General features: G+C 38.1%; 2 protein-coding genes across 2 annotated transcripts; one reads left to right on the forward strand and one right to left on the reverse strand.

The window, feature by feature from the left end:
• Positions 1–2218: 2218 nt before the first annotated feature.
• Positions 2219–3290, reverse strand: LOC117420528 (heat shock protein beta-11-like). Its single transcript, XM_034033976.3, has one exon. It carries the CDS (start codon positions 3161–3163, stop codon positions 2513–2515), a length of 651 nt encoding a protein of 216 aa, XP_033889867.3. The 5' UTR covers positions 3164–3290; the 3' UTR covers positions 2219–2512.
• A 3938-nt stretch (positions 3291–7228) lies between these two features.
• Positions 7229–8176, forward strand: LOC117421489 (heat shock protein beta-11-like). The gene has a single exon (XM_034904068.2). It carries the CDS (start codon positions 7409–7411, stop codon positions 8015–8017), a length of 609 nt encoding a protein of 202 aa, XP_034759959.2. The 5' UTR covers positions 7229–7408; the 3' UTR covers positions 8018–8176.
• Positions 8177–12222: the final 4046 nt, after the last annotated feature.

Genomic DNA, 12222 nt, shown 5'->3' on the forward strand with positions numbered 1-12222 from the left:
ACATACCAGCTCTATGACATTACATAACGTCTATACTTTATTTTCAGGCTGACCTTGGTATCACTTTACTGACTCGTGGCCTAGCTTGAGCCTGATCTCTGAGCCTAACCACAAAATGATTGATGTGTGAATGAAACATAACAGCTTGTAGTCGATCCCAGCAACATCACAAATAGTTAACTTGTCTGTAACTCACAATCCCCTGTTCAAATGCATACCTTGATAAGCGGCGAGACCTGCAGTGGAGGAACCATCTTGACGTACAATCTGTGAGAGAGCCCAGGAATGATGGGAAGAAAACCTGCGCGCTAGCGTCACAGCGTACTGATGCAAAGAGGTGTGGTTTATGTTGCACGATCACGTGAGGAAGGAAGGACCAGGCACACAGTTTTTGCTGATTGATTGGTCTTGCTAAAACGTACATGTCAATCTTTATCAACACATAAGTTGCAGGGGGGGGGGGGTTTGTTTGTTTTTTTGTTTTTTGTTTTTTTTGTTTTATTTTACAGTGGCTGCGTTCACGATACGCAGACTTTGCTAAGTCTGCGCAGATTCTGCGGAAAACCTGTCCAAATTCATCGTCTGCGTGAACTCAGCCGGAAAAGACGTCACCAGGTCACGCATCCACTGGCTTAAAAGTCTGCACAGCCGCGCAGCTTCTCAAGAGGTACTGAGCTGGAGCAGCGGCAGCGCAAAACAATAGAGGAGCTTTAGCTGACAAAGAAATGTGTAGGCAACCAGATACAGTAATTGCCATAGAAAATGGCAAGTCACGCCCAACAGGTTTGGGAAAAAAATAGAAGCACCTAAGCTAAGTGAACTGACAAGTACGGTACAGTACTATGATTTAGCATACTTTGTAAACGTATAAAATTAAGAGGCATTTCTTTTTTTTTTTTTTGTCAAAACAATATTTATTTTATTAAAAAACCAAACAAAAACATGATTTGGTTATAATGTAAATTAAAGTACGTGTAGTCCATAAACCCCAGTATTTACTGGTAACTGGTAAATAATAATAATAATAATAATAATAATAATAATAATTTAGCAGGTTCCACATTCATAACAAATATTATACAAATGTCACCAGTCCGTTCAAACTCCTTGTATTTCCACCTGCTGTTCTTTCTCTGCGCTGCTGTTCCTCTGTGCTCTCTGGCTGGGTCTTCACAGCAGTGTAGGTGTTGATGGGAATACTTCTCTCAGTGTGAATTATGTTTGTCTTAGATAGTGTTCTTTAGTTTTTGCTGTTTACAAAACCATTTTTAAAAGTGTTGTCACTGTCCCTGTGGAATGTAGTGCCAGAAATGCATTTTAATGGCTTTCATTTTTGCCCCCTATGTCCTCCAAATCCAATTTAAAAAAAAAAACAGAAACAATGGTCAACCTAAGTTCCTACCATGCCACTGCCTGGCCTCGAGCACCAAGCAGGGGAGTGTGACGAAGTGCCCGCCCCTGTGTGTATTTTCTGTGTTATATGTTGTATGTTGCGTGTGGTGTGTTAAATGTTGGTGTATTGTAGTTGGTACACGGGATATAAATGGGTGTGTGCAGCACGAGTATTTAAATTGTATAATTATATTTAGGCACGGGATTGCACTATCACTTCACGTGCATTTAAAGTATAGTATGTGAGCACGGGGTTGCACAGAATTAATTCACGTGCTAGGATTCAAGTGAATAATTAATTAGTAATTGAATCCCAGCACAACAGTATATAGAGATGCACGTTTGACTCACCCGGGGTTGTGTGTTCGGTGAGTGGAGAACGGGACTGGAGACGGAGGTAAAGAGAAGAATAATAATAGTAATAATTGGTAAAAGAAGCTCATCGTGTTTTGTCTGTTTGGTCTGTTTTGTTTGTCTCTTTATTTTGGCGTGAAGTGCCGTGTCCTGTTTTGTGTTCTGTTTACAACCTTTTACTTTGTTAATAAACGCTGAGTGCTACCATTTGCACTCAGCTCCTCATCACCACCGTCTGTCTGTGTATTCCTTTCTGGTCTGATGCCACCCACTCCGGCCGTCTTTGACAGGGAGGTTACCCACTTTTTTATATGCCACAACACCACTGGACCAGGGGTGTCAAAAAGTGTTACACGGGGGCCATTACAGTTTTAACCAACAAGGGCTGATACTGAGCAGGTGTGTTAGCTACTGCAACTGGATCAAACAGTCACAACATTTGTGAATAAAATGCTTGAAGCAGACACCAAAATCTGACCACATGGCGCATCTTTTTATTAGGGGTACACACATTTAAGAAAGAATATACTTTTAGCAACTAACAACTAAAACTGGTAATATTAATTCACTATTCACCCACCTTCACTGTGTGGTTTAATACAATGTAAAAAACAAAACAAAACAAAACAAAACATTTATAAAAAAAAAACTTTTTTTTAAAACATTTTGTCTGATAATTATTTAGTTAGTATAAAAAAAGTATATAACATTTATTTTATAAATAAAATACAGGCAAAAGCAGTAGCTTTAGACATCACCAGTCCGTTCAAACTCCTTGTTTTTCCACCTGGTGTTCTTTCTCTGCGCTGCTGGTCATTTCCTGTTCCTCTGTGCTCTTCTCTGGCTGGGTCTTCACAGCAGTGCCAGTGTTGATGGGAACAGTTCTCTCAGTCACAGCAGGCAGTGCCAGACATGGCGCTTCAATCTGTAGCTGCCCGTTAGACAAGGAGCAGGTCACCTCATCAGGGTTCACATCTTCTGGCAGCTCCAATCCCTGTCTGAACTCCTGGTATTTGAAGGCGTAGCCACCTTTTCCATCATCTTCTTTCTTTTCATGCTTTCCGGTCACTCGCAGTTTCCGTCCCACCTGTTTCACGGTCAGCTCTTCGGGTGAAAAGTCTTTGGCATCCAGCGTCAGAGCAAAGCGGTTTCCTTCCTTCTCTGTCTTATAGGGGATTGGCTTGGCATCAAAAAGCTTAGTGCCTTGAGCAATAGCCTCAATCTTTTTAAAGATCAGCTGATGAACTTGATCCATGAAGTCCATACTTCTCTGCATTTCCTCCATTTGTCTCAGGATGTCATTCTCCATCTGAATGAAGATGGAGCGTGTCTCTGGCCACAGTGTGCGCACTGGCACTGGCCAATGGAACGCCATTGGTGTGCAGAAGGAAGGCTGGAACACACGAGAGCACTGCATCTTCTTTGAGTATTCCTGGAGTTTTGTCGCCTCTTGCTAGAAGATCTCAGTCTTTGTAGCTTCTGATGTGCTAGTTTGAGTCTGTCTCAGCAGTCAGAGCTCATAGCTTTTATACCCTCACACTGGGAGTTCCTGAACTTTCTGCATGTTACTTACTGGGATACTTACACTATGTTTCATGTCAGAGAGGAATGATTACATCACTGTCATGTTCTAAAACTGAAGGCTCACTGCACTGCCAACTCAGTTCCAAATGCTTCAGGCATTCAGAGTTATTCTAATTATAGTGAACACAGAGTCTTTTTTGGTATCACTTCCTGAGAAGCTAGATAATTCTACAAAATGTATTTTATCATGAAAAATTTACCTATAAGTAAAAAGTTAAGCAAAATCTGGTTAATATAGGAATTTATAGGAACTAAATCATTCTGATTAAAATACACATAGTCTATAGTAAATTTCATGAAAATATGTTTTACTCATTTTATAATGTTTCCAAATATTGTAAATGTTTACAAGCTCTGCTGGTATAATTTTGTGGGTGTTTTTTTAATTTTTATTTTAATTGGACAGTGTTTTTACAATTTTCAATTAATATTGTACAAGATGGTCTAAAAGGACTAGGAGGCAAAACAAGCACCAACAGACCTTTTGTTACAGAAAAGGTTTACAAAAATGAATAGCTGTGAATACGTAGTTTTTAGCAAGGACCTTGTATTAGGTTAGGTTACGGATGTAACCCTGGTTCCCTGAAAGAGAAGACCACCACCAACCTGCAAGGTCGCATCGGTCGCCTTCATGGGTTCGAAGCAAAAGAGGAAGTGAGCTCTGTTCCCTCGGAAGGCGAGACCGAGGACTTCACTCCCCGGAGGGGCCTATCAACAGCTCTGATATAAAATGATATAAAAGGATTGTTGGTGGTCGTCTTCTCTTTCAGGGAACCAGGGTTACATCCGTAACCTAACGTTCTCATTAGTCTTCTGACAAAAAGGTTTCCTTGATTAATTTATTCAGAAACTAAACGAAAACAACAAGAATATGAAGGTCATATTGCCATCATTAACATACAGACTAAGTAACCACCTTAAAACTACAAATTCAGAGACACACTGACTAGTCGTCTAACAATAGGTTTCTTAATCATGGTCCTGTAATTTATTCAGGGGCTAAACGAAAACAACACCAATATAAGCAGTATAAACCCTAACACCTCCACATCAAATGAAGATCTCTTGGTAAACTTGATAACGACTCCCTGCCCCCTCAAAGGTCCAGGAAAGGCTAAACATGTAACCATAGTAAATGGTAGAGATATTAAGGAAAATTAAATGATTTCAAACAAAATAGTCAATAGAAATGAGAAACACTGAGGATATCCCAAATCAAACAAATCAGTAACAAATATAACAATATTAAGAATAACTAGCATTTACTAAATTAAAGCCCTGATCTGCCTGAACTGAACCATGACATGTTCTATACCAAAATAAGTCATTCTGTTCACTGTAATTAGAACGCATCTGAATGCCTGAAGCATTTGGAACTGAGTTGGCAGTGCAGTGAACATTCCGTTTAGGAACACGACAGAAGTTTCAGTTGGAGGGTATAACATCTATGAGCTCTGACTGCTGAGACAGTATCAAACTAGCACATCAGAAGCTATAAAGATTGAGATCTTATAGCAAGAGGCTACAAGACTTCAGGAATACTCATAGAAGATGCAGTGCTCTCGTGTGTTTCAGCCTTCCTTCTGCACACCAATGGCATTCCATTGGCCAGTGCCAGTGCGCACACTGTGGCCAGAGACACGCTCCATCTTCATTCAGATGGAGAATGACATCCTGAGACAAATGGAGGAAATGCAGAGAAGTATGGACTTCATGGATCAAGTTCATCAACTGATCTTTAAAAGAGGCTATTGATCAAGGCACTAAGCTTTTTGATGCCAAGCCAATCCCCTATAAGACACAGATCTTTAAGTCTCAAATTGTATGTAGAACACACATTTCCTATACATAACACAGAGAAGAGGACGATCATTATAAATTAATGAAATCATTTAATTTTCTGAAGCACATAAAAAACAAACTGCCTTTTGGAATAAGGGGTCCTATGTTCCATTGTCCTGTAATAATAATGCATGAATTATTTTATTTAGTAAAGACAACAACATGTAGCTTATCACACTTTCTTAAATTTAACCTATTTTATATTTTCCTTTAAACGTAAATAACATTTATTTTCATACTGCATGTCCCTTATACTGGGATATTTAATTTTCAAGACAACTTAATAAGGGAAAGTGGATTTATTTAGATTAGACACATGGAGCTCTATTCAATTGATCTAAATTGTGGCAGATCTGAATACCTCCACAGTTTTTAGATCAGCCACAATTTAGATTGATTACAAATGAAAGGTTACAAATGAGAGGAGGCCATTTGGCCCATCTTGCTTGTTTGGTTGTTAGTAGCTTATTGATCCCAGAATCTCATCAAGCAGCTTCTTGAAGGATCCCAGGGTGTCAGCTTCAACAACATTACTGAGGAGTTGGTTCCATACTCCCACAATTCTCTGTGTAAAAAAAGTGTCTCCTATTTTCTGTTCTGAATGCCCCTTTTATCTAATCTCCATTTGTGACCTGTGGTCCTTGTTTCTTTTTTCAGGTCGAAAAAGTCCCCTGGGTCGACATTATCAATACCTTTTAGAATTTTGAATGCTTGAATCAGATCGCCACACAGTCTTCTTTTTTCAAGACTGAATAGATTAAATTATTTTAGCCTGCTGCATATTGTAGCGAGGTGACCAGAACTGAACACAATATTCTAGATGAGGTCTTACTAATGCATTGTAAAGTTTTAACATTACTTCCCTTGATTTAAATTCAATACTGTTCACTATATATCTGAGCATTTTGTTGGTCTTTTTTATAGCTAGGTTTTATAAACTCCTAGATCTTTTTCATAGATTCCTTCTTCAACTTCAGTATCTCCCATATTGTATTTATAATGGACATTTATTTTGCCTGCGTGCAGTACCTTACACTTTTCTCTATTAAATGTCATTTGCCATGTTTTCGCCCAGTTCTGAATGCTGTCTAGATCATTTTGAATGACCTTTGCTGCTGCAACAGTGTTTGCCACTCCTCCTATTTTTGTATCATCTGCAAATTTAAAGTTTGCTTACTATACCAGAATCTAAGTCATTAATGTAAATTAGGAAGAGCAGAGGACCTAATAGTGATCCCTGTGGTACACCACTGGTTACCTCGCTCCATTTTGAGGTTACCATTTTGACAGGCTGATAATCTACTCATATGCACTGTTAGCTGTCATTAAAGAGTCAATTTTGAATGATTTCAGTGGTGGCAGTTTTATGATCCGATGCTGGTAAAATCAATTTAATACAATCAATATGTGTCTTTGATGATCAACTGTTTATCCTGTACTTCAGAATACTGTAATCTGCCAAGTTTTTAACCTGTAGTACTTTGTATTTAATCACATCCTGATGTAACTATCACTATTTAATCATATCCTGATGTAACTATCACTATTACCTGCTGTATTATTGAATTGTGGTTTGTCAAACTTGTACTTTACTTGTTTTATTGTATTTCTTGCTCTTATTGTATTACTTGTATTGTAATGCTTGAAATGTTTTTGCTTACGATTGTAAGTCGCCCTGGATAAGGGCGTCTGCTAAGAAATAAATAATAATAATAATAACCTGAATGATTTGCAGCTGACAAAATACTCTCATAAATCATACCTTCCATTCACTATACAGGTGTCAAATGGGCTGTTTCCAAAGAAACATTATGATATCACAAACATGTATTTAAATTTATAAAATACATTTTGTAAAATGATCTAGCTTGTCTGGGAAGTGATGCCAAAAGACACTGTGTTCACTATAATTAGAACGCCTCTGAATGCCAGAAGCATTTGGAACTGAGCTGGCAGTGCAGTGAGCTATCAGTTTTAGACCATGACAGAAGTTACGTAAATCATTCCTCTCTGACAGGACACATAGTATAACATCCCGGTAAGTAACATGCAGAAAGTTCAGGAACTCCCAGTGTGAGGGTATAAAAGCTATGAGCTCTGACTGCTGAGACAGACTCAAACTAGCACATCAGAAGCTACAAAGACTGAGATCTTATAGCAAGAGGCTACAAGACTCCAGGAATACTCAAAGAATTTGCAGTGCTCTCGTGTGTTCCAGCCTTCCTTCTGCACACCAATGGCTTTCCACTGGCCAGTGCCAGTGCGCACACTGTGGCCAGAGACACGCTCCATCTTCATTCAGATGGAGAATGACATCCTGAGACAAATGGAGGAAATGCAGAGAAGTATGGACTTCATGGATCAAGTTCATCAGCTGATCTTTAAAAAGATTGAGGCTATTGCTCAAGGCACTAAGCTTTTTGATGCCAAGCCAATCCCCTATAAGACAGAGAAGGAAGGAAACCGCTTTGCTCTGACGCTGGATACCAAAGACTTTTCACCCGAAGAGCTGACCGTGAAACAGGTGGGACGGAAACTGCGAGTGACCGGAAAGCATGAAGAGAAAGAGGACGATGGAAAAGGTGGCTACGCCTTCAAATACCAGGAGTTCAGACAGGAATTGGAGCTGCCACAAGATGTGAACCCTGATGAGGTGACCTGCTCCTTGTCCAACGGGCAGCTACAGATTGAAGCGCCATGTCTGGCACTGCCTGCTGTGACTGAGAGAACTGTTCCCATCAATACCGACCCTGCTGTGAAGACCCAGCCAGAGAGGAGCACAGAGGAACAGGAAATCACCAGCAGCACAGAGAAAGAACAGCAGGTGGAAAAACAAGAAGTTTGAACGGACTGGTGATATCTAATGCTACTGCTTTTGTCTCTATTTTTATTAGTAAGATATATATATATAAACAAACACAGAGTCTTTTAATACTGACTAAATCATTGTCAGACAAAATGTTTAAAAAAACGTTGTTTTTTTAAATAAATATACATTTTGTTTTTTTTGTTTTTTTTACATTTTATTAAAGCACACAGTGAAGGTGGTTGAATAGTGAATTAATATTTCCAGATAGTTGTTAAAAGTATATTCTTTCTTAAAGGTGTGTGCCCCTAATAGACAGATGTGCCATGTGGTCAGATTTTGGTGTCTGCTTCAAGCATTTTATTCACAAATATTGTGACTGTTTGATCCAGTTGCAGTAGCTAACACACCTGCTCAGTATCAGCCCTTGTTGGTTAAAGCTGTAGTGGTCCCCAGTGTAAAACTTTTTGATTTCCCTCGTCCGATGGTGTAGTGGTAAATAAATAAGTGGGTAACCTCCCCTGCTTGGTGCTCGAGGCTAGGCAGTGGCATGGTAGGAACTTGACCATTGTTTCTGTTTTTTTATTGGATTTGGAGGACATCAGGGGCAAAAATTAAAGTGAATAAAGTGTAACACATTTTGATACCCCTGATGTTGTATATGTTAAGAAAAAGGCTGGAAAACCTGCCTGAGACCTCGTCACTAGAAATGTGATGAAATACTGACTTTAAATATTCTGTGTGTTTTGGTTACAATTTGCCACTAGATGGCAGCATTTCTTAAGAAATTAATTCACTTTCACCAAGGATTTTTGCTGGTCTCCCATGTCTCTACAAGGTGCGAATCAGTCAGATTACTACAATATAAACACCTAAACCCACCTCCTGTGTGTTATGGAAAATATTTATCTGAAATAAGGAAAATACTATATGTTTAGCTGCAATCATCATGGCATTAGACAGAAATGAAAAACATCCCATAGTGTTTTAGGAGAGTGAAAACCTCAACTCATTCCCAACATGTATTTTGTTCTTCTCAGGGCAAATCATATATTTTGTAACCCTGATTGGTATTGCCGTGATGATAATGTCCCTAGATGAGTTAGGTGCTGCTTTGAATAACACTGATATGTTGATTCCTCTAGTGCATTTGTAATAGTCCAGGTTTTATCATGTTTCAATCAGCAAACAGCATTAATAGTGTAGACAGAGCAGTGCAAGGTTACAAGGTGAGGAGACTTATGACAACATGGTCAAGTAACAAGATGGGGATATTTATATGCTGTCATCCTTGATGCACACTATGCATAGTGCCCCAAAGCTGGAAAGCTTGGCTTCAGCTTATTATCCATCGCTTGACCTTTGCTCCAAGGGTCCCTAAACATCTATCAGGTTTCTGAAACTGTCCCATTCCCCCAGCCTCAGGAGATGCCCCAGATGTGACCACCAATGGTCTGGTATCACTGCCAACGACCTCTATCTGGTCCACCGGGTCCCCAGGCTCAGTCTTCCTCCAAACCACCAGGGTGGGTTGAAGGAGGGGCAACATGCTACACTACCACAATATTTTTACTGGTGGTTCACTGTCCCATATGTTTTAATATATGAATCTGTGTAACCAGTGGCTAAAAGTGAGAAGTGTGTTTACAGTACTGGACTGAGATACGTGTCTGTCTGATTTAATGCATTCAATGTTTTCTCTCAAAGTAAATGTTTATATAATTTTAAGTTTACTTCGTTTATATTGCTTAGTTTATGTCCTGAATTCCCACACTACAGACGTAAGCACAATAACAGAATTTTTAGTTTTTATTAATGTACAATCACTCTTTCAACACGTGATGATCCTGCATTATATATGTAGTGTGAACAGAGATTTAATATACATGTATTTGCGAGAGTCATTCCAGTAATGAGGGGTCACATAGTGAAATGTACCCTTGTCATGTCTCACCGTAGGTCTGAGGTTATAGATACTTCATGTGAAGAAACCAGCCAGGTATTTTTTATACACAATATTACTTTTCATTTCATTTTGAATACCAAAATAGTTATAATCAACCCATTTACAGTTAACATGTATGGTCAATAAAACCCTCTTAATGGCCTCTTTAGCTTTGCTTACTGTATTTAATTCAAAGTCTAAAAAATGTGGTTGCTATAACAATGTATATAAGTAGCTTAAAAATAACAAAATCTACCATACAGCAAAGAAGATTAACACAAACTCTTTGCAGCTTACCTTGCACATGGAGGTTTGGAGAGGAGATTTCATTCTGAGTGGGTATTTGCATTTTTTAATGGAATCTCATTTCTTAATGGAATCTCATTTTTTAAAGCTCACATCCTGAATTAAGAATGATCTGTTAAAAATGTTGCTTTATTCAGATTTAAAATTCTGAATGGCAATTCAAGGTCAATAAAGATTTTCAGTAATCCTGCCTTCTTAATGTTGTATTATAACAATATCCAGTCTGTACATTATGTCAGGGGTACAAATCATTTTGAAAATTGGTGCTAAACTATCTTGAAAGTTTAGCACCAATCAAACCCTGTCCTAATCAAGCCCCCCCCCCCCCCCCCCCCCCGCCCCACACAACACAAATGTGGATGAGTGTGGGGGGGTCATGTGGGTAGTTGAGACCCAATGAGAAACTATTATTATCTATGGCTGCCAAAGAATAAAAAAATAAATACAAAAAAATTAAACATGTCCATTAGCACTAGAATTTAATGTTGCTGGTACTATATGAGGTACCCTGGACCTAGAATCTAGCACCATAGCACACACATTTACACCCCTGTAACTGCAATTTGTGACCAGGCAAAAATAATTATATAGATATATACGATTATGTACATACAGTACAGTACATTGCATTGAGTGTTCTTTATTTGTGATCAGATTGAAATAGGAAAGAACATACTTTAATTTAAAATGTGTGCCTAAAGGCCATTGTACACCATCTCTGTATCCAAAATTACTGCTCAATGAATATTCATTTCACAATCAAGTACATTTCTGATTGTATCAAGTCTTTATGAGAGTGATACATAGATTTAGGATTCACATTATATTTGATCCATTGTTACATAGGTTAAAAATGACAGCAACGGAATAGATACATGTAACCTTGATGCATGTAACCTTAAAAACTGATCTAAACAGCGGCTGATAATCTACTCATATGTACTGTTAGCTGTCATTAAAGAGTCAATTTTGAATGATTTCAGTGGTGGCACTTTTATGATCTGATTCTGGTAAGATCAATTTAATACAATCAGTATGTGCATTTGATGATCAACTATTTAACCTGAATGAATTTAAAGTGCTTGCAGCTAACAAAATACTCTCATAAAGCATACCTTCCATTCACTATACAGGTGTCAAATGGGCAGTTTCCATAGAAACATTATGATATTACAAACATGTATTTTATTTTTTTTTAAATGCCAGTTGGTGCTACACTAGGTAAAGAAAGTTTCTAGTTTGCTAGCCTTCCCATCCAGGAAATCTGTTATGCTTACACTTTCTGGGTCATTTCACCCCAGCAGTGTCTTCTGGGTCATGCATCTTACTGGTTGAAAAGCATGTCAGTGATCAGGGGGAAGCAGCTGGTTGGTTACTGACAGGACAGAAGACCCTGAAGGGGTGGGAACAATTGCACTCTACCGGTGAAATGGCCATGATGGCTAAAACTACCAGAAAACAAGGGCTGCAGAGATTTCTGTAATTTAGTCCTACCAGATAGTCATGTTTTGTAATGAAAATACATTTTGTCTCTTGAACTTCACATGCAAAGATGCCATTGCAAAAAAACAGGAAATTCCCCCTGTAGGAATGCACGTCCAGGCACGGTAGTTAGAAAAAAGATCTAGCAATAACATATGTAATCCTAATGAATTAAGCATTAAGGTATTATTATTATTTTTTTTAAAAGAATTTTCCTGTGAGGTGCTCACTAAAAACACGCTACTAGAAAGAAAATAGCTAATTCAATCAAAATATATGTTTATTACTTTCAAGCATTTAAAATCTTTAAGTACTACCAGCATGAAATAGGAATGGGAATTTACATCAACTTTAATTAAAGTGAGCGACTCACAGAAACTTGCAAGAATATATATATATATATATATATATATATATATATATATATATATATATATATATATATATATATATATATTAATGTAATACTGCATGTACATATCTGGGTCCATTTAAGAGTTATTTTAATGCT

Source organism: Acipenser ruthenus, chromosome 1 (assembly GCF_902713425.1).
Source record: "Acipenser ruthenus chromosome 1, fAciRut3.2 maternal haplotype, whole genome shotgun sequence".
In the NCBI taxonomy this organism is placed as follows: domain Eukaryota; kingdom Metazoa; phylum Chordata; class Actinopteri; order Acipenseriformes; family Acipenseridae; genus Acipenser; species Acipenser ruthenus.

Bases quoted from the DNA above. Each gene is read 5' to 3' on its own strand.
- LOC117420528 (XM_034033976.3), bottom strand. From the start codon at position 3,163: ATGCAGTGCTCTCGTGTGTTCCAGCCTTCCTTCTGCACACCAATGGCG.
- LOC117421489 (XM_034904068.2), top strand. From the start codon at position 7,409: ATGGCTTTCCACTGGCCAGTGCCAGTGCGCACACTGTGGCCAGAGACA.